The sequence below is a fragment of the Hippichthys cyanospilos genome, chromosome 4, assembly GCF_059441005.1.
Source record: "Hippichthys cyanospilos isolate Australia breed blue-spotted pipefish chromosome 4, RoL_Hcya_1.0, whole genome shotgun sequence".
In the NCBI taxonomy this organism is placed as follows: domain Eukaryota; kingdom Metazoa; phylum Chordata; class Actinopteri; order Syngnathiformes; family Syngnathidae; genus Hippichthys; species Hippichthys cyanospilos.
The window spans coordinates 16,399,368-16,422,564 of record NC_142372.1 but is presented as its reverse complement, the minus strand read 5'-3'; the positions used below and the strand labels follow the sequence as shown (position 1 = coordinate 16,422,564).

Below are 23,197 nucleotides of genomic sequence, written 5' to 3'. Positions count from 1 at the left end.
ATTTAATCTACGAATAATATTAAATATATTTTTTAGGAATTAACCCTTTGCCTCGGTCCTCATAAGTATTAGCTAAAAAGTATTATTAGTGGTTTTAATTTTTCTTTCAAAATCTTGTTATTCTCTGAAAACATATTTTTTGTGCTATTTTTTTTTTTTACTTTGAAGTAATAAAACCCATTTTTAAAAACGGTATTCCAACAATTCATTTACATATCTCTAACTGTAATAATTACAATAAAGCCTATTCGCTATACATTTTCTAAAAGGATGATAATTTGAAAAATAAAATACTTTAAAAAAATTGTGATATGATCGATAACTTCGAGTAATAATCACTGGGTTTGATTGTTTGCTTACGACGTTATCCAAGAACAGTCGGAGTTTAACGCTACTCGTCTGTTCTTACAATCGTACAAAATAATGAAATACAAAATAAAGATGATGATGTAATTTTACATCAATCTATGCCTCATTAATCGGTTATATGTATCAATACTTTTGGGGGTAGAAATACCGATCTATTACCGCCCGCTGAAATTATTCAAAGCAATTAATTGAGTAGGATAGACGGAAACTGGTTGCCATGTTCCGGAAGCTCAATGTCAGCTGCTGCAAGGCTGCTTATTTATCGATGTGTTAACATCATGGCTAACCTAGCCGTTCGTTAACGGGATAACACTTTGATCGGCGTTCTGCGTTGAATCCGTTTACCTCCTATTATCTGTGCACTACATGTTTTTAAAATGGAGGCCGTGATCCTTCTACGGATTTTTGTCTCTGTGTGTTTTTTGCTTTTAAGCGGAGTGACAGCGAAGGTAAGGCTAACGCTAGCTTAGACGGGGAATGCATGTTTTAACCACGTACGTTATCACCTCTCATAAATGCGTTATGTTGAATGGGCGATACCAGATAAATAAAATCAAATATCAACTATTTATTCAAGTTCAGTATTTTCAGTATTATAATTTCATTTTTTCTGTACATCTATTCATTGTTTGGAAGGAAGTACATTTCTACATCTTAGTAGAAGCTGTTTGGCCAACTAGTATGACAACTACGTGTTACTCCTTAGCAAACCTTTGTAGTAAATTTAGTCAGCATGCTCCAAGTACCATTCTTACAATGAGCTTTATATCTGTAAGTACTGGTGCCAAGAACCTTTCACCTGGTGAACATTAAAGCTGTCCTGCTCGCCTTAGGAAAACCAGATGGACCATATAGGTTAAGTGGTATCGTTGACAACCAGCTATCAGTATGTGCTTTCTAATTAAGCAATTTGACATACTATAGAACGAGTGTGTCTTACTTGTAATGTGCTCTATTAATGTTTTTTTTTTTTTTTTGTCTAACGTTTTTGCACATTTGTAGGACTACTAACAACACAGAGTTGTCAACTAATGCACTGTTTTCCTCACTCACTGGACTTGTTTTTCTCGTACTGGTTGCCGATGTTGTCTTAACACTTTGATGGAGAACCATTTGTGCATTTTTTTTTCCAAATATCTGAAGTCAATGTAGGATTACACACTTTGCTTTCATTAGTAATATAATTAATTGCACTAGGAGAAATTTGAGTTTCTTGTAGTAGCTTTTCTCCAAGTACTGTGTTCCACTTCTGTATGACAGTTCTGTCCATTGGCAGAATCTTGTAAACTTTGGAAAGACATTCTTTTCATGGTCTGAGTATGAATCTTTTTAATATTTAAATCAATTACAGAAAGAGATGTGAAAGAAATAGAAGTCGAATGATGCCAAATCATAATTTCTTTACAGAATGCGGAAGACATCCGTTGCAAATGCATTTGTCCACCTTACAGAGAAATCGCAGGACAGATCTACAACCAGAACGTGTCTCTTAAAGACTGGTATGCTCAGTGCTTTTTCTTTTCTTCATGATGCTTGTTTTTCCGACGCGAATGTCAAAAATGTGTTTTTCTCCCCCTACTTTTCCAGTAACTGTCTGCATGTAGTGGAACCAATGCCGGTGGATGGAAAAGATGTGGAGGCATACTGTTTGCGTTGTGAGTGTAAATATGAGGAGAGAAGTTCAGACACTATTAAGGTAAGTTGTACACCAACTTGCCTACAAATGCAGTACTTCTCTCCTTGCTTGAATATTATAAGAAATGCTAACCTACATTTTCAAACTACATTTTATTTTTTGTTTCATGAAATATCATTGTCATTTCTTAATGCTAATGCACAAATGCAAAATGCCATAGATAGGCTAAAAAACCAGTATCAATGTCAGGCTAGTTGTAACCGTTAAGACACTGAATATTTGAACTTAGACTATGAAGGACCAGACAATAGACAATATTAACTTTAGAAAAAGGCTTTTTTTTTCCTGTGAGAAATGATCAATTCTACTGGAATTGACTGACCTTAGAGGCGGTTTTCTTTTGTATATCATTACAAAAATGTATAACATTCCCCCTAGTGCCCAAGGAAATATTTTTTTTTTAACTTTTTATTTAATTATCCTAGTATTGATTGAAATATTTTCAAATGATATTTTTCTTATTAACCTTTGTCTGTTTCAAATATGATCCAATTACATGTTTTGTCGTTTCAATTTTAGATGTGCGTGTCACATAATTTGTATAGACTTATTGTTTGTACAGCAAATGTCAATTCATTCTACTCAAAATGGTCCATATGACCTACAATACGTATAGACATTTCATGCTCCTTTGCAACCTGTCTAATCCGTACAATTTCTAAATCTCTCCACCTAAGGTCACCATCATAATCTACTTGTCCATTTTGGGTCTGCTGCTCCTCTACATGGTCTACCTGACGCTTCTGGAGCCCATCTTGAAAAGACGTCTGTTTGGCCACTCGCAGCTCATTCAAAGTGATGACGATGTCGGGGTATGTAATCTTACCTCCTTCTCACAAAGTTATTTTCAAGATGAAATTAGTCTCATGACCCTCCCCGCCCAGTGGCCATGGTATAATAGCAATATTTATGTGATATTTTTCTTAATTAAACATTGACTGAACTAGCACCTAACTGTAAAGGGCGTGTGTGTATACACTAAGTTCTTCCCTTCATCAAACTTCAAGATCAAGTTTAACAAGATTGTTGGTTTGAAATGTAAATATTCTGTTGGATTAAACAGAAAAATGATTTAGCCATCACAATGGGATGTAGCAAGAAGTTATGAGTAATTCTCTCTGCCTGCATCAGTTGTGATGTGTGGGAGAGCTGACTGGAGGATCCATTTGAGAGCCCTGTCACATGCGCACTTGCCGAGTGTTTTCTTCTCATCAGAACGCATTCATTATTTAGAGGGGGTTTGTCAATGCAGTCTTGCCTCTCTTCTTACGTACCAGCATTGGAAACAGCATTCAGTACGTCTGCGCAATCGAATGAAATCAAATTACTTTACTTGTCAAACAATCTACCGGTGCAAAGATTGCAGGGCTCCTTTGTTGGGTTCGCTTACATGTGTACATTATGGTGAATGATTACTTGGGAGACCACGCTTAAAAGGATTTGCAAATTTAAATATTGAACAGGTTTAATATTTACTTTTGTATGACCTCACTGTTTAATAATTGGGCTGAGGAGGAAAAATGACCAACTTTCAAAATGGGAGTCGTCACAGCATTCCTCCCCTTTAAAAAATAATACTGCGAAGTACATTGTACAACATTAAAATTTGCCACATGGAATTATGCTACACAACTGTTAACACGTGAAGGTAAATGCATGAAGACTAGACCTACAAAACTAACGCTGCTATCACAGTAATCATGAACAGTACAAACAAAGACAAAAATGGCAGTTTAAAAAGACTCTGAACGGGCACTGTAATTGCAAGTCACAAGTCTTTTTCATTTCATCACATTTGTGTGGTACGTTTGTGTAGTACATACACTGTCCCCTGCTGGCCAAGGCACGTGTACAACACACAAAGAAGGGATCAGTGGATAAATTGCATTATTATTCATTCCAATGAGGAGATGCAAACAGAGTTGCGCGGTGAGTCACGGAGTGATATAAACTTGTAAGTCAAGACGCTATCATATCCAAATAAGCATGCATTTATTCAAGCTTTTCAGCAATGAGCACGCCTCCAATGCTTATTTGATCCCTAGCCCATAAACCTATGCTGCCCAGGAGACTCAAACACAAGGCTATGCAGAACTCTCAACCCACTGTCCAAAAGCTGAAAGAGAGGGAGCTATGACTGTTTTTTTTTTTTTTTTGTTATGTTGTTTCAGTTGGCAGAGTACAAGAAGAACAAAAATGTATTGGAATACAGCAACACCGCTGATCATATTACAGTTTGAATGTTTAAACATGTGGGGAGTCACCCCGAATTTGACCGGGGGGGGGGGGGGATCTAACTTAAACGGAATTGAAAAGAGAGTGTAAACAACATGCAACATTATGACATGCCAAAAGCTGCTCACTGGCATCTCGACAGGATTTATTACCAAACGAGCATCCCAACTGTTTTTATTTGTCCCTTCTGGAGATCATATTACTATCACATATACTGTGGTACAATTCTTCTTCTTCTTATTGTTCATTATTTGTTGCATAATACCTGTAGTTAAGTGTGTGTTTTTTGGGGGGGGGGTTTGTACTTATGTAATTTTTTTGAGTCGTCAACACTTCTATTAGGGGAAAAAAAGTACCAGAACTACACAAACGCTTCCAGGGAATATACAAACTGTCCTCTGGAGAGTATTTGGCTCTCGTTAAGCTTTGCAAATTAGCACGGTGGAATATTAAGTTGATGGAAAAAATGTTGTCTGTAAACATGAACTAATCCAATCTTTGACCCGGGTTTCCTTTGCTTTCTTTGCTTTTGAGTCGAAAGTGACTCAAAAACCACTATTGTGCATAAACGTCTCGTCTATAGAATTTCTTTTATGGCAATAGGCTAATGATTTTTTACGGCCTTAAGATCGTGTTTTGGATATTATTTGAATATGGGTGTGTGAAACTATTTTATTGACCGGAGGGCAGCATTTTCAGAAAGTTTGAAGTTTGCTATGTTATGAATTTTGGCATGTGAAGCATTGTGTCATACATCTAGAAAGTAAGTAATATCCGAACCTTTCAATTTTTCCTTCCCCTCATCTTTGGTTTCAGGACCAGCAGCCTTTTGCAAACGCTCACAACGTTCTGTCTCGCTCACACTCGCGACCCAACATGCTGAACAAAGTTGAGCATGCCCAGCAGCGCTGGAGGAGGCAGGTCCAGGAGCAGAGAAAGTCCGTGTTCGACCGGCATGTCGTCCTCAGTTAAAGGTGGCGGACAAAAAAAAAAACACACACACAAAAACAACACACTGTGACGGATTCTGTGACTTGTATAGCTTCCCTTTTTTCATTTTGTGGTTTGTATCTCCTTTAGAGTGTCGATCTGATGTACAAAGTAGATCAAAAGTGACAGCACAAGAGATTACACTTTATAGATTTTTTTTTTCCCCGTGTTACTATTGTTGCACTGTGTTCAATGATAAATCGTAACGTCTGTGCAAAGGCTCTACACCTCCAAAAAATATATCATGAAACGGTGACAAATAAATGCACATTGGTTTAAAGCCGGGCTACCCGCGTATATTTTACACACTAAACAGGCTCTCTGAGTATAAAATGCAGACTGAAGATACTGCATCTCATGAGTGTATGTTTTTTTTTTGTGATAGCTAATATCAATCTAAAATGACAATGTTTGACCATTTCACTGATCTTAGTTGCAAGATTAGGTAATCTTGTGCTATTTATCTGTACATTTTAATTTTTTTTTTTTAAACTATGTATGACAACCACCAGATGATTCCACGTTGGACAGAAAGTTAATCAATGATGCCTAACGTGAACTTAATGATAGAGATTGAGATGTATAAACGTTGTAATTCAGTTAACGTGACTTCCTTTTGTCAGTCCTAAATAACATGTCCACTGTATTTGGACAGCCACCACTGGTGAAACACACTGGAGTTCTTATAATGACTGCTTTTTGGGAGGCCTCTGAAAGTGTTCTTAACCATTGTACATGTGTGCTACCTTTAAACTTTGAAATAAATGTACGTGAATATTTGTGATTGTTGCCACTTTGCCGTCGCAGATTTGTGAATTGCGCGAGAATCTTTCCCTCCAGGTCACATCTGTTAGTCATCTGTCAGACACACACTATTTTGAGAATTTTCCTATGCATCACCACAATAGATTGAAAAACAAAATCACGTGATTGTGATTGAAGGGGAGACCCCCCCCCCCCCCCCTTCTGCTCTTTGTGCTTTAGGATTTTAAGCCACGTTTCATTTTCATAGTCTACTTTGTAAACCAAGTGGTATTTACACACAGATTTTTTTTTTTTTAAAAGTCAAACCCCGCCGGACGTCACCAACTGCTGCGTGGCCTCCTTTCGGCTGCGGCACCAGCCCTCGACTGCAATTTTGTGGTACTCATTTGGGTTGAGGTCAGGTGACTTGCTTGGCCAAGAATATTCCATTTGTTTGCGTTGAAAAGCCCTCGGTTTGCTTTGGCTGTGTTTTAGGGTGATCAAACTTCCTGCTCGGTGAAACGCTGTTTTATTCCCCAGATTTTTTATTTTTTTTTTGCTTCATTCGGCTTCAAGCTGAGATGAACGCTGAGCATTAAAGTTGATCCGACACCTTGTAACAACAGACGCCTCATCAGTATGCACCAGCAAATGCGGCGCTTTTTTGGGATTCGTGCCACCTTTTCCTCCTTGCCAATTGCTTTTCAGTCATAAAAGTGCTGGTATTGGAATAGATTAGAAAACGCCTGTAATCCTTAAAAGTGTCAATCTGGCATTACTGTTACAACCTTTGAATTGAGGAGGAAGATGATCAGTTGTAAGGGAACACAACAGGGCTGGCTATACTACTAAAGTAGAAGATAAATGCTTTCGTAATCCTGAGGTGATTTCCAGCATCCAGTACCTTGCTTTTCAAAAACCGAAGCTCATAATGCTCCAGCAAATTGCGGAAATGTGTGGAATCTACAAATTCTCTATATAACACTAAAATCATTCAAAAAATGAAACCTAAAATGTTGTGCATTTGTAAAGGTAGGACATAAACATAAAACAATAATCAAATAACCCAATTTAGCCCTGAAGTTCACTATCTTAACCCTTGTGCGGTATTTTGTTCAATCCGTTGAGCTTTACATCAAAGGCGTTTCACATCAAAGCAGTGAAAGAAGACCCTAGGGAGCTGAAATCTCACCCAGATGGGAACAACATGTCAGAGTTCAACATGGCACAAACACTTCGTTATCAGACTACCAGCAGTGTGCCATCCCCTGGCTAAAATACTGCAAGAATGTTGCCGAGTAAAATTACTCAAAATGATCAAATAAAGGTTTATGATCAAATAAAGGTTTATGCCATCCATGGGCTAGCAAATTGCAGCGTGGAACATTTGAACAAACTGCAGCAGCACTCAACTGCATGTAATGTACAGTATTCTTCATCTTTTGTGAAGTACTTCTACTGTTTACCAAGTTGCTATATTATATTTCCCCCTGGTGCCCAAGGCGCATATACCAGATGGAGGATCACACTGTCCATTGAATTGAGGGAAAAGTTTGTCAGAAACAGTTTAGTTTGACCTTTTATTCCATTAACTGACCAGAGTGGTGACCAAGTAAAGTTACTTATCCTTGCAAAGTATTAGTAATTAAAAAGGTATTTTAAAGAACAACCCCCCCATATGTGTGTGTGTGTGTGTGTGTGTGTGTATCTATCTATCTATCTATATATCTATCTATATATCTATATATATATATATATATATATATATATATATATATATATATATATCTATATATATATATATATATATATATATATATATATATATATATAATGTGCATAACCCTGCATCGGCTCAGTCCCTTTTGGAGCCAATAATGGTTTAGCCACTTCACCCAATTTGGGTTACTTTAAACCCAACAGTTTGTGAGCGTAAATGCCCCCCTGTTAAAATATTGAAAATTATAAGTATATGCACAGTAGTAATAGTTGCATGCCTTTTAGTGTAATGAATCTTCAACACGTGAATAGTAAATGTGTTGTTTACATGCAAATGAAGGCATTCAGCAGAGTTGAGCGTTTTGATGAATAATGACACTGTTCACTCAGTACGCTTTGCCACAACACATTTGGCCCCTGCTTCCAGGAAAACCACTCCTGATTTTCTTTCACTTCCATGGCCCACATGATATTGACATATGCATATGCACTAAAATTTAATCTGAATGTCCTCTAGTTATAAGGAGGTTGTAGGAGTTAAAAGTTTTAAAGTTAAGTCAATAATGCAAAACCAAAATAAACCGCGCTGTGTTTGCTGGATTTACGCGAGACGCTTCATCATCTGCAAGCTGCATGTTAAATAGAAGAAGAAGAAAAAAGTCAACTTTTTGAAAAAGCGCACAAACTAAACTCAAAAGCTCGTTTCATCCCGCTGGACTCGAGCGGCACATTTAATTAGCGGGTCCTTGAGCAAATATGTAATCACCATTCGCATCTTTTCATCCAGAGAAGTGATCCACACAACTTTGCGTCATCGTTTCCTGTCCATTTCACTTTTTTTTCTCTCACGTCTTCTCTGCAGTTCCACAGAGGAGACGATTTTTTTTCCCACAGAAGGGGAAAAAAAGTTTTCGGGTTGCACACGCGAAGAAGAGCGACAGTGTGCTGGAGAATGGATCACTGAGTAAACACGTCAACCACGCTACAAACAGGTAGGTCTTGATGTTTTCGTTGCTTCATGCTGTATACATCAACATCAACAGGAAAAGTTGACTCTTTTTCGCCCCCAATTTGGTTAGCCAACAGTGATTGCGTGTTCTAAACAATGTTCCGATGGCGTCATTTGTTCCGTATTGTTCATAGTCGAAACGACTAAAGTTAAAGCTCCTAATACTTCTCACAGCTACATTGTAATTGTCTTCCCATCACGAAATTTCTAATAGAGGAAACTTCTAATAGAGGACTGCATGGACAACAATTTACCTACAGGTGGCGCTTCAGTCTATGAAATGGTTCAGTCCACACCAGCCCTGCTTAAATATATGCATAGTTGGATACTTATTCCCCCCCATTTTTCTTTCCAAGCGTTACCCTCCCTTTTTGTGTGTGTGTCTTAACATGTTACATTGCATTTGGTAAGTGGCTCAAACGTCAAAGAAGCGATAGACCTAACCTTTCGATAAGATTCTCTTTTTTTTTTTTTGGAACGCCGTTTAATTCCATTTCTTCGATATTTTAAGGTTCATGTGGTGGTCGCTAGTAAGACAATTCACCATTAGTAGTCTTGTGCCCCCCCAATTACCAGTATTATACAGTTCTCCTCCTGTGCTAAATACTTTTTGTTTTAGTTGGCCCAAATATTAATTGTTTGAATTATATTCACAGTAGCATGCAGTTGTGCGAGGTTTTGCTTCTCTAGCAACATATCGTTGTCCTATTAGTATATGAAAACAGTTCTATTAGTGATGGCTAAGAGCAAACTAGCAGAAATATATATGGGCCATAAAGCATTTACAGTATTATATTTATTATATTATAGCGTTCTTGATGCTTATTCTGTGTACTAGTACACATTTAACTTCACCAATAGAGCCAGTTCAGCACACTAGTAGAACGGCAGTTTTATCACTCGCAAAGTTTTTCCACCTCTGTGTTGCCTTCCACGACTGTAACATCAAGAAAATGGATGTCAAGCCCAAAATGTCTTTACCATAACATGTTCTATGAAGCTAAAATAGTTGAAATCTGGCATACTTTTTTTAATATTGTGTTTGTGGAGTATGAATGTTGCAGCAAAATCCACCCCTTTTAATCCTTTTTGGGGGAGCAGCTTTTTTGTCACTTGGTGTCGACTGAAAATGACACAGTTGCTCAGGGTTTAGACAATCACGGCTTGGCTTGCAAAAGTCACATGAGTTTATGCAGAAAACAAATTAGCTGTGGTTGCTCGTTACCCGCGCCCTGAGCGACTGTTGACGTCTTTTTCAGTCGACGTCAAGTGGTGGATAAAAAATGGGTAGATTTTGAAACTCAATTCATGAATTAATGAGAACAGCGCCATGTTTAGACTACCATGGGGACATAGGACATGTTATTGTAAATAAAATGAATTTCCACTCACAATAATGTGACACATTAGTGGCCAAAATAGTTATTATAGGTCCAATTCTACATTGCCATTGCAACATCGACAAAGTGGTTTGTGATTAGTTTCCAACAATGAATATGCACTTTTCTTTGGAAGTAAAGACAGGCGCATGCTGCAGTTATGACGTCAAGTAAAGTCGTCTTAACCAAAGCTTTCAATGTTTCCACCTTTTCGAGAGAATCCGAGATACATTTTTGGAGTGTAGGTGGCAAAAGTCCCGGAGCTGTGTGGAATAATCCCCTCTTGATGTTTGAGGATTTTGGCTTGGTGCTGAATCCTAAACAAACACATGTAGAGCTCAGCGGTTTTATTTGACATAATAAATGCGACGGCGGCATGAGCAGGTGTGTAAGCATAGCCTGTTAACTCGGCTCACTTTGGAAAGCAAGTATGTTGAGTTTTTGAATCTGCGCGGCTCCACGTGTTGACGGGGGGAATTTCGCTTGGATTTGATCGGGGGATGCTGCTGTAATATGCTCCCGAGGGAAGTCATGCAGAGGAATCCAGACGTGATTCACAGGACGGCGTTGAAGTTCAAATGAGGCCTAGATGAACATGTGGCCAACAGCAGCTTGCATTATTGTCGTTATGCATGCCTACCAGTACGCCTTTTGCCCTTCCGTGTAAGGCAATTCACACGAGTAGAATGACTGTCCTGCTCATTTTTTTAACTACTGTCTGATGTTTCTGCCCAGCAGAATGACGGGCCCACAAATATGTTACGACTGAGGCAAAATTGCACCAATCTGCATATAACCAGCGCAAATTTTATTTATTTATTTATTTATTTGATTTATTCATGTATTTCAGCAACTTCAGAGCAGAGCGTGTGTAATCGTTTACTTTATTTCTGGCTCATCTGCCACAAAAGTGCATCACTAATGAACATGCACATCTTAATAAAACGCAACAAAATAAAGTCATACAACTTTTTTGCAAATATCTCTATAACAAAATCAAGGGATAAGTTGCCACATTTTGCCATTAATTTGCCCTTAATTTGTAGAAAAAGTACTGCTCCTCTTCATTAAAAATCAATATTGGATGTGAGGATACCAGCAAAAACCCAGTTAAAATCTCTTATACCTCTTTGACATATCGTCATGTACCACCAAGGATAAATGAGAACTGCTAAACTAGTAGAATAACTGTATTTTCCTAAGAAGATTTTTTATTCCCCACTACGATACACTATCTTTCACCGTATGGAATTTCTGTACACATTCGTTAAACAACTTTAGCATACCTAGTAGGACAGATAGACACAATAGGGAATTTTGTTGCAACTAGTCGGGTCCAGGACGCCACTTCCCATAGTGGCGTCACCATCCTTTGTGAGTAGACATTCCGAGGTTTCAGAAAGACAATCATTACAAGAAGTTGCAAGGCTTCCTGCTGACTTGATACCATGACGGATGTCTCCATTTTGTGACTTCCTCTGTTCCTGACTATGTCAAATGATAAAAACTCTCCGAGAGCCTATGTAAAGCCACATTTATGGATGAGCGCCAATCTTAAGTAGAGTTAACAGGAACCCTTCATACTGTGTAGTAAACATTTTCTAGTGCTGTCATGCACATACTTCATAGTCACACCTGATCTTTAGTATGCACTTTGTACTTATTAGTAATACAATGGAACAGTCAAAGAATAACGATGGAGCTCTAAACAGTTTGTCTTATTTTTGTAATGTTTTAACCATTTTAATCCTATTTATAAACCTTACTAAAACTACTGCGCACGTGGAAGTGTCATGCATTAGTTGCCTCCTCATCAAGAATAATGCATATTTGCCTATCATTTATTTGCTTCTGTAAAGCTGTTATAAAGCAATGAATTCAATATCCGTGATATCCATCCTAATGTCAGTCAAGTAAGACAACTTCGGTAGACTGTGAAGACAGCTACATGTTACTAGTAGTGAGGTAAAACTGCACTAGATGACTGCATGTCACTAGTACTCCAAGTTTTATCATGGAAAACATCTACATTCAGTCATTCTACTAGTGTGCTTAATTGTCTTACCAGTGAGGTGAAAGCATATAATGTTGCAGTGGTTCTCAAATGGTTCTACGTGTACCCCTGGGGTTACATGAAAGCACTTTAGGCTTTATGCGCCATATTAACAAGGTTTCTGCCGGTATTTTTAATGCCGGAGGGGAACAGTATATTTTCCTTTTCAAATTAAGAGTGAATTGACTGGAACATGAAGGAACCTTAATTGTTTGTGACTCCTTTGCAAAATGTTTTATACAGTCGGATGCACAGTGACATTAGTGAGTCAATTGTCCAATAGATGAGTCAGAACTAAAACAGATAATGTTACACGGGAGAGAACAGCATCTAAAGTTTATCTCTACATACAGAGCTAAACCAGGAGCCATCTTGTAAGATCATCACTTTTTTAAGCAGTGACTTAGGAATCATTCATGTGATATTTTCACATTTTTTTTACTTTGACACAAAGCCAAAAGTGCAGGAAACCAATTTTCTTAGCAAAAATGTATTATCTGCAGTCATTAGTGTGTTATTCAGAGAAACATTGTTCCTAGTTTTGTTGCATATTAGCTGGTAAAACAAACTTCTTAGTTGCAAATTTTATATTTAGGATTTACCGCAGACGAAGGGCCGTGATTGACCTCTGGGCCATTGTTCGGACCCCCCCCCCCCCACCCCCCCCCCCCCCCCCCCCCCACTACATGGACTATGCTGTAAACAAAGGATATGGAATAAATGCTCACACAGCTTTAAGGAAATCAAGACAGTCATTGTACTTGTTTGCCCGAGTTGTGAATGTGCTGAATTGTCTATTGCATGAAAAACAAAGGTGCACTAGTCAATAGCCTAGAAGCTGTTGACACAAAGGATATTGAATTGAATAAAATAAATCATCAGGATAGTAAATATTTTTGTAAACAAATGTGTCGTTTAATGACTAGAAAATTGTAAATTTATCAGTTTCTGAAGATCTAAACGCCTTCAACGAATGCCTAAGAAAGACTTCTTTGAGAGTGGACGAAGGGGCTTTTTTTTTTTTTTTTGCTGATGGCGTGCTTCTGTCCGGTGCATACACCCGGTCGGCTCGTGAATATTCATCCGAAATCTGCCATTCATTCACCGTGACAATAAACAAGGCGAGGGAGCGAATGGGAATGCCTGCAGGAGGAAGAGGAGGAGAAAGACGCCGAGGCCAAATCACGACAAAAGTGGGGGCAAACAATCCGTTTCCATGGCAACAAGTCCTGCCTTCCGGAGAGAAGAGGCTGGAGAACTTCATTCCTCGCTCCCTTTTTTTTGGGTCAGCTTTACTTGCTAAGACATGAGCGGGATATTATTGCGGAGGACAGGTATCAGACGAAGTTGAATGGACTAACACGTCAAAATGTCAGCCGCCATGCGCTCGAAGAACCACTCGGAGGTAAAATAAACCAAACCAAAACAAATCAAAACTCAACACAACACACACTCTAAAGCCGAAGTTCAAAACGACCCGTGAGGCTGCACGTTACTTAAAACACGTTTTAGCTGCAACAAATTGTCGCAAAAATATCAGTAGAAGTTTTGTCAAAACTTCCAAGCTGCGAGTTTAAAATGTTGTCTCCACGTGTCCATATTTGGTCATAGTCATGTTTAACGATGAAGTGCACCCAAATGGCTAAACATATTGCATCCGTCTTTGCTTGTTTGTTTGTTTTACATTGTAAGCGGAATGTTGTCACTGAAGGAATAATAAGTTGAGTAAGTAATTGCCTATAAGTTTTAAAAAGTCCTTTAAAGGTCTGCCCTTAAAATAAGAAATTAAGTCCTGCCTTTAAAAATAAGAACATAAGTCCTCAAATATCAAAATAAATGTTCAGAAAAGTTCTGCCATTGCTTCCCTTTTGGGGGAGAATTTGTATCTTGGGAAATAGGAATGCTGTTGTTTTTTTCCCCCCTAAACCTCCATGCATGATAAATTGAAGCACATTGTTTTGTCTCCAGTGATCGCAGTTATTTTTTTTTTTAAATCTATGATGGTACAGCTTCTTTACCTTAAAATATAGTGCGCGCCTTGTGATACAGTATATGATTAAAAAGAAAAATCTTTGTAAATAACAAGCATGTTCATTTTTAATAACTTAGTGTATTGTGAGTAATTGCATGAGATTTCTGTGTAGACTAAATGTTCTACAATAGTGATTCCCACTCGTAGTTGATGGGCTTCACTGAGTGGTTCATAAAGTAACCACTTAATTAGAAATACAAATATAATTAAAAAAAACATATTTATTAAACAGTCACTCATAGTAGAACAACGTGTGACATATGCATATATAGCGACAGAATTGGGGTGCCACCAACTTTGTGTTTTGAGAACTTTGCAAACTTGAATTGGAAAAGAAATAAAATAGTAAAAATATAGACTAAGACATACAATTAAAATAGCAGTAGAGTACTCATGTTTTGTGTACATACAATAAAGAGGTCTTGTTTTCCACAATATTTTTAAATTCAACGAAAGTAGCAGTTTCATGGAATAGTGTTGATGTCATTGTGAGTTTAGTGATTGCTTGAGGGGTAGATAATATTTTTTCACTGAACATATTAGACAGTGTCCCATATCACAAGACATGACAAATAAAAAAATATTTGGGAGATTCTTTGATGGTCCCTTTTGTCGGTCCCTTTTCAGTAGTAATTCAGGAGAGAATCTGGCCTTTTCCCATTTTCTCTGAAGGGGACTCTTGTTCATTCAAAATCATGATACAAGATCTTTTTCCAGGCTGAGGCTTGTGTAATGCATCTTTTTAACTCATGATTCACAATTACTGTAGCATCATATGTTAGCATGGCACGATTTTTTGCAAATATTGACATGGAAATGTAAGCACTTTTTTAGTGCAGATCTTCTGTTTCACTTCAGAGATTACATTCGGTAACACTATAGTTGCTGATCTGCAGAATATGTTGCTCTGTTGATTGGAGAACTAGAAACTGTATCATACTGCAAGCTACTTACGTATATGATTGAAGAGTAGTTGCTGATCTAGTGATAAGTGCTGCTGTTGGTGGAAAAGGACACCTTTAAAAGGCAAGTCAGCCTTTATTGTTGTGTTTTTGAGTAAGAAAAGCAAATCAAAAATTGATTCTCCGGTAGAACAAGCGCCATGTAATTTTCAGAAGGAACTCCTTTTGTTCTTGTTTTATTGTTGAAAAATTCCCTGGAAATGAGCCTTTAAAATACTAAAAATCCCAACTTATCTCTTTTTATATGTTGATTGTTCCAAACATAAATATGTCTATAACAATGATCAGCTAAATGTGACATTACATGCTGAAAATAATAATCAAAAGGAGGAATCTTGTGGATTTTTTGCAGGCATTGGTGGCTTTTGTGGGGCATGTTTGGAAGGATGGCTACAGCTTTTGGCTCTTGCTTTGTGTTCATGTTCTCAGAGATGGCGAACGAGCGCCAGGTCTACATTCCATGTATAGTTTGTGCAAATCCACAAGTTTGGAATGGTTATAATGTCACTAAAGCCCAAAAGTAAAGCCAAGAGTGTCATGCATGCCAAGGAGGAAAGTGGTGGAATGTTTTGGTACTGGTTTCAATTCTTGGAATAATATCCTTTGCCGTTCTAACCAAGCAGGAACTTTGTTAATGTTATAGCATTAGCGCTGTGTAAGAAGGCATCCCGATCAGGTGCCCAAACCACCTCGGTAATCCTCTGGATGGAAACTCAAATAGCTCTCAAACTCCAAGCCGCTCCAAGCCGCCCTCCAGATGTCAAGCCCACCCACCTAACAGAGGAAACTCTTGTCAGACGCTTGGATCCACAATCTCATTCTTTTGGTCACTTTGCAAAGATCTTGACCACAGGTTAGAATCCATAATGACTTGCAAGTGCAGCTCTGCTTTTTGTGCAATGTAAGCTTTAATGTCCAAGTAACACCATTAGTGCAAAGAATACCAAAAATATTGTATAAAAAGTGGGTTCAACATTTTGGGAAAACATTGTTGAAGATACATTACACACATTTTTCTTCTACTTTTTCCTCTTAAAGCGGGAGTTTGCACTTTTTAAACCGCAAGCAAGATTTGAATGTAGCTTCACCCCACTAATCTCTCTGCCCCATAGAATCTCTAAGCCCTGCCCTTTACAGACATGCATGTGCAAGCGTCTCAAACATGGCCGAAAAAGCGTACTCCAACCATTGCGAGGACATCCAAAATACTTTTTAGTTTCAGCAAAACTCCTGAAGTGCACGTTAACAGGTCAGCGCAACATACGGATGTGCCAGTGACTGGCTATCTGTGCACAGCAAATGATTGACACCTCATCTGTCACCTGTTCTGTATCTGATTGGTTGTTCTTCCTCAGTTGTGGTGGTTTCTTTGAAGTAACAATAACAGCAAACAACACTATACATTCTGTTGGATTACATAGCAAAAACATCAAAGTTGAAACATACTTTCGAGTCCTTTGATGTTACCTGAATGATTGCATTCATTTTTCATTGAAATGTAGTTGTGTGAATTCAAACAAGTGCTTTTGTTGCTCACTCCCCGCAAGCTCTCCCAGTTAACATACGCCATGGATATATACTGTATACTGTAGCTATCAGTGGCAGTGAAGCTATTACTTTTCCCCGCCCAAACGCTTCTGAAATATTGGACCTTTTCAAGTCCGAGAGTCATAGCCCAGAAAGGATAGAAAAGCCTTGATGCGGCAGATAAATCATGACATCACATCAAAGTGCTTACCAGCCATCTTCCAATCAGATTCCTTTGATGTCATTCTTCACAGACTTTAGGCTGAATATTTATTTGCATGGCATTTATGAATTGCTATGCTATGTGCTAATGTGTGATACTTGGTAATTTGTTTATTTTGATTGCCTGATGACATAATTGCCACAATTATTATTTTATTTTAAATTTTTTAGGAAAAAAAAAATCCTCCAAACAGAAAGAGTCCATTTGCCTCAATTCAACTTTTGATGTTGTATGGTGATGTTGACCACTGGTATTTTATTGATATCCTGACAGTTAACAATGACATGAGCAATTATGTTATGAGGCAAAGATTTTGTATTTCTGTTCAGTAAGTGCTCTCATGGCCTCAACTTGCCCATCACAATGGTTAAATAAAGCAGGTGTTTAGCATAAATCTTTTGGATAGAAGGACATATGCAGTTGTTTTCTGTCAGTATACTTATGTAGAAACGTCAGTCACAAAAAGTCTGTCATTCCATTCATTATACCAGCTGAAGTGGGACTTCTAGACAGCAACAAAATTTCGTCTTATCCACTTAACGTCCTTGAACAAGTCAAAGACTGTGTTTCCGAGGTCAGATGACACACAGTTTTTGACCCCCTCCTGCAGCACAGATGGATAAAAGCCTGTTTTCCACATGCCTGCCTCTGCAGCTGTGCATGCTCATATCTAGGTTACTCAGAGGGTTTTCCCCCCTTCCACAATTACCAAAATACACCATGACTCCGCTGTTGAAGCCAAAATGGAGATAATAAAGCAAAGCATATGTTTGACGCGGGTAATTATATAGGTACAGTATGATTATATGCGAGCGTCAGTAACGTCAGCTGTGGTTGTTTTCTCTTTGACATGCAGACATTATAGAAGTTGTCAGAGCTGTAAACCATCCTCCAGAGACGGAGGCTATGAACGAAATAACCCTTCTGTCATAAGTCTGCCATACAAAGCTGATGTGTGCTGTAAATGCTTTTACGTGAACACCGCATGGATGTCCCGCTTTCACTGCATGCTACCAACCCAGCATTTGCAGTCAAAAATATCTAACAAGGTTCATCCTTCTTGATTCAGTGAACTGGATAAATCTTGATGGAAATGGTAAAGAAAAAAATGATCATCAAAACAGAATATCTTTTATCATTTAAGATTTCTCAAAGTATTGATAATAACTTTTCACTTCTTGATATTTTCTCAGTCAGCTTTATGATGTGGATGAAGCTTTATGACCTGGAATGACTTTGAGTTCACAGCTGTGCATAATAAAGAGAAACTAAGTTGACACCTCCCTCGTTTGAATTTGAAGGTGTTTCCAAACTTTTGATGGTTTGAGGGATCATGCGTGGTTAGATCTGGAAATAGCTGAGCATTTTAATCCTTCCTTTCCCCACTGACTCTTGGCTTCCCTTGCACAGCTTCGTTGTGGTTTTTAAAAAGCAGGTTGCTGATCAGCACAAACTGAGGACAAGATTAGCCTGAATTGTTGAGTCGCTGGAGATAAGTGGGGGGAATTGAAAATATTTTAAGACTTAAGCCTTTGAAGAGGCCGCAGTGTCCTTCTGTTTGCCTTTCAAGATGAAAATCAAAAGCTTGATTATTGCAATGTTGACATATCATATCATTATAAAATTGTCGAAAAGTCATCTTGCCCTCTCATGGAGTTTGTTTGTGCAGTTGATGATGTGTTTTCATCCTCTTTTGTTTCTTCCCTTCTATGAACACAGCCTTTGATATATTTCAGCGGAGCTGCGCCAGCCTGATGGATTGGGCAAATATTAGTACATTCTTGCATGTTGGGCGGTGAACCGCATATCAGATAATCTGTCAAACGTGACAGGGTCAAGGACGTGTTGGCGCTTGTTTGAAAGACATTTGGCTTAATTAAGTCTCTGTCTTATACACACTTATATGTACGCATAAGCTAAGATGATAAGACATTTTTTCCCTACCCCGCCTCCCTTTCAAAGACATACACTTTGAAGACAAAGGGCTCTTCTATGCAGTATATTTGTTTCATAAAGACGTCGTTGTTCTCCTCTTTCCCGTATAATCTTGTCGCTGAGGGAAAAATCATCAGCCTCTCCAGCACTTGTAGACATGAGCATAGCATGACCTGGGGAAAAACCTGAAATGACTTTGCTCGGTCATTGTGATGATGACTGGGAAATTTTTCCCAGTTCCTCTTTGTAAATAGGACTTCTTTTTAGCAACCAAAAAACTAAAAAAAAATCTCTTGGTTTTTCCACATTTGCGCAATGCTGCTGATATTTATAATTGTTAGTTCTTGTTTTAAGGAGAACCTCTTTTGTACAATCTGTGTCATTAATCTGCAGATTGTTATGATGTCGCATTGAGATTGAATACAATATGTGCTGTAGTTTTATTGGAAAATATGTGAATACAAAATTCAACTAGTTTTGCTGTAGTGGTTGTCACATTCATCTTGGTCTTCTTCTTCGTCTTGCTTTTGCTCCATCATTGAGGTAATATTTTGCAGGCAACCAGTTATGTACCCCATATACTTCTCAAAGACACCGGAGATAGGCACCAGCAATCCTGCAACTCTTGTGAGGAAAAGTGGTTAAGAAAAGGATATTTGGCTTCAAGCTTTTTATTAAGACTTTTTGTAGAGAGTTGTGTATTTTTTTACAATTACATAAATTTGAATGTCTGCAAGCTTACTCTTACTGGCCAATCCAAAGTGCCATAGATGAGCTAATGAATAGCATCCCTTTGGCAGTGTCATAACTTGAAGCAGAGACTATTTAAATGCAAACACCGAAGCTTGCAAACATCACATGATGAAATGAAGAAAACAGGTGATTGGTTGATAGCTGAGCAGCTGTGACGTCATTTTCAGTCAGCGCTAAGTGGCAAAATGTTTTTTTTAACGTATGAATTGTAAATGAAATATAATGACGTTATTGAATTAATTATAGACAAAATATTAACTTTTATTACCAAAAGTGGCTAAATAGGTCAAGTATCCCTCTAACTGTTAAGTGTGGCTGTATGAGTGACTGTATTATGCTGCCTCTTGGTGGCCAAGGTGCATGCACCAATGCACAGTGGCTGGAACAAATGAATGGCATTTGTCTTCAATTCAATGGGAAACAAGTGTTTTGAGTTACAATCGTTGTCACAGAAAGAATGAAACATATTTGCCAAAATGCCACTCTTTTTGTGAGATGTTCCAATTGCTGATTACATGATTTGACTTTTTCACACATGAAGCTATGAATTATTCAAATATTATTTCAGCAGCATGGTAACTCTCCGGTTAGGTAGTGCAGTAGTATCTGAGGTTTGTTGTTTACACACTGGGATTTTGCGAGGGCAGATGCTATCAGAGCTCAGGAAGTCAGTTGGCTAACGCCTTGTTGTTTATACTGAAAAGTCCATCCTGGGCCTCTGTGACAAAGCGATTGTAGCTTTTAAAAAAATAAATAAATGAATCAATAAATACATACATACATAAATTTGATGTAGCAATTGGAAAGGTGAGCGCTGGTTGAGAAATGTAGATGTAGTTGAAGGATAAAAATCACTGGAATGAGAAAAATGCTATTGGTAAATATGCGCAAGTTGTGGATTGAACTCTAGAAAATTTGGTTTGTGGGATTGTGAGAATGTTGGGGGAAAAATATATATATATACACATATATATGCGAAAGAAAGAAATCTCTGATGCATGTCATGCTTCAATTCGCACATTTGCGTACCCTACCTATTTTTCACTTCGTGTGTTTGATGCAGGGTCGAACATTTTCGGTGATCCCTTATTTGAAAAGTACAAAAAGAGCACGTAAATGTAGCGCAACATATTTCTAACCAACAAGATAGTCAATCGTTATTAGCTAATACTTATTTTCTATATAAGAAGTGAGCAGACTGAACCAACGTCTGAGTCCATACTTGTTCACACACAGGGGCATTAAAATGAGATTTTTTTTTGTGTATTAAGAATTCTTCAAGCGCTTCACTTTGTGATGTTTACTCAAATCTGATTTTAGAAATGTGCACTATCAATATGGAAGCCCCTGCTATATTTCTGTTTTGCATTCGCCATTCGTTGACATTGCCAAAGCTGATTGGCTGTCTCGCTCATACAGTGTATTCTGTAAATACCTGGGATTGAATGCCTAGACTCTTACGTAAAATCAAAATATGTGTTTGGGATGAGTTAAATGATTGTGAGTTAATGAGGTGAAGACTGCAGGAAAATAAATAATTTATTTGGTCAACATCTGACTAGGTCAAGTTTTCTTTTGGCTTTGTAGTAGAATTAAACCCAGAGCACTGTCTGTCTCACGAAGCTAATCATGATGCAAAGTCACAGGAAATAGCTGACAGCAGGAATGTGCCTTCTCTCTTCTCATCTGTCTCTATAGGACTCAGCCGCACTTGTGGTTGGCTGGCTTCTTCATACAACAACTTCCTGTAAACATGACATGCTACTCTGTGCCCTCCCATCCTCCATCTCTGATCTCTAAGGATCTCCATTTGACCTCATTGTGCTGCAGAGTAATCGCAATGAGCATTCTGAATAGGGTCACTTGTACTTTGGGAAATGTGATTTTCATGAGTAATGGCCTCTTGTCTGAGGTCAAACTGCTTTTTTTCCCTCACTGTGAAACTCATTAGCACACTCTACACAACATGTACCTGTGATTTGGTGGGATTTAGCCATTAAAGCTTAACCGTGCGCTCAGCTTTCATCATAACAAACGTTGTATAGTCTTGGCAATTAACATTTGGCAAACAAAATATCTTGAATCCCTCAGCTCTCAAAATATTGTATGTAAAATTGTTATTTTTGTCAATTTCGAACCAGCAAGGAAAATGTGATTTGTTATGTCATAATGGCTTATGATTGTTAAATTGATGAAGGTTCTGAACATGCTTATATCTGTCCACTAGGTGAGTGGGCAGTTTGCAGGGAAGCATGACTGCCAACAAGAGTCCAAAGGCTGTGCCTCATGCAGGAGGGGGTAAAGCTCCACAGGACCCCCCTGACAGGTTAGTGACCCCAAGGATTTCTCAGCAGGCTCTTTCACTCATTTCTCCTTATTTCCAAACTATGTTTCTTCTTCTTTGGATGTAATGACTTCTTGTTTTTACTCCTCGGAAACAAGAGGTAACAGCTTTCAATCATGGTAAAAAAAAAAAAAAAAAAAAATCACGCAGCTACTGCAAGTACTATATATCCCTGGATCCTGGACAAGGGCCCCATCCAACTATTAACAGTAGCAAGCTGCAGCTTGTGTTAGCACGTTACAAGCTGATGAGAGCAGCAAGCTTGAGGAATGATACTGGATATCTTGCCTAACTTGTCCGTCATCCTGTCATGCATTTTCTCTCAACTATAAAAGTCTTTCAAACAGAAAGATAATGTTACAGACGTGGCTACAACTCTGAAAAATAATCTGTCAACAATCTCACCAGCATGAGTACTGAGTGAATTTTGGTTTGGGGGGGGGGAAATGGTGGCACTGACGCTGACAGTGAAAGCAGTGTTCAATGTTGTGGCTACTAAACAAACCTGTAGTTGAGGGTTTAACTTCCTTGGAAGTCCACTTGTGTATTGTGTTGGAGCTGTTGGTTTGAATCCAGACCTGATGTGCAAGACAATATTTCATAATCTTTCAAGTCAGAATTTTAACCTAGTTGTCTATGTGATATCTCTTTAAGTCTAAGTAAGCACAAATACATTGGGACTTAAGATCACAGCTCGTTCAATTGGAATGTGAGTCGAACTTTAGCTTTTTGCACTCTGAACAAATAAATTGCACAGTTTGAGGAGAACATTTGTATTTAGTTACTCATACCCGCATACCAGACAAAATGGAAAACAATGAAAAAAAACAAACAAAAAACAAAACAAAAAATGGCAAAATATCAAAATAAAAAGAAAAATATGGATAGACTTAGGTATTCTATTCTTGCTGAACTAAGGTCAAATAAAGCATTTCTTAAAGTCTCTCCAATGTTGTCATGCTTAACGGTGGAACAAACTCCAAAATTTGGTACAACTACAAAGACATATGTTTCCTGAAAATTATGGTTTGGTACAACATCAATTGACCTTAGAGTTTCCTCTCTACTTGCATGATAAAGGTGGTCCATTTGAGATGGCAGACCACATCTCAATGTAATTATACGGGACTGTATAGGATGTGGTTGCAAAATGTCTTTATGCTGCTGAGTCATGTTACATTTTAGTCTTGCTTTACAACCATATAGTTGACCGATGTGGTTCGCATG

The 23,197-nt window shown here is 38.1% G+C and overlaps 2 protein-coding genes across 3 annotated transcripts in view; both read left to right on the top strand.

Annotated features, from left to right (window-relative positions):
* Positions 1-588: 588 nt before the first annotated feature.
* On the top strand, positions 589-6,069 carry tmem9b (TMEM9 domain family, member B). Its single transcript, XM_088414146.1, has 5 exons — positions 589-818; positions 1,777-1,868; positions 1,957-2,065; positions 2,743-2,877; positions 5,117-6,069. The coding sequence occupies exons 1-5, from the start codon at positions 747-749 to the stop codon at positions 5,270-5,272; spliced, it is 564 nt and encodes a 187-aa protein (XP_088270272.1). The 5' UTR covers positions 589-746; the 3' UTR covers positions 5,273-6,069.
* A 2,552-nt stretch (positions 6,070-8,621) lies between these two features.
* dennd2b (DENN domain containing 2B) overlaps positions 8,622-23,197 on the top strand; it is a 40,606-nt gene continuing 26,030 nt past the window's right edge. Inside the window, exons 1-2 of one of the 2 annotated variants that reach the window (XM_088413683.1) lie at positions 8,622-8,745; positions 21,854-21,952. In XM_088413683.1, the coding sequence (XP_088269809.1) occupies positions 21,879-21,952 (74 nt within the window). In that variant the 5' untranslated portion in view covers positions 8,622-8,745; positions 21,854-21,878. Of the gene's footprint in view, positions 8,746-13,427; positions 13,600-21,853; positions 21,953-23,197 lie in introns of those variants that run through there. The other variant, XM_088413682.1, reaches the window with a different exon arrangement.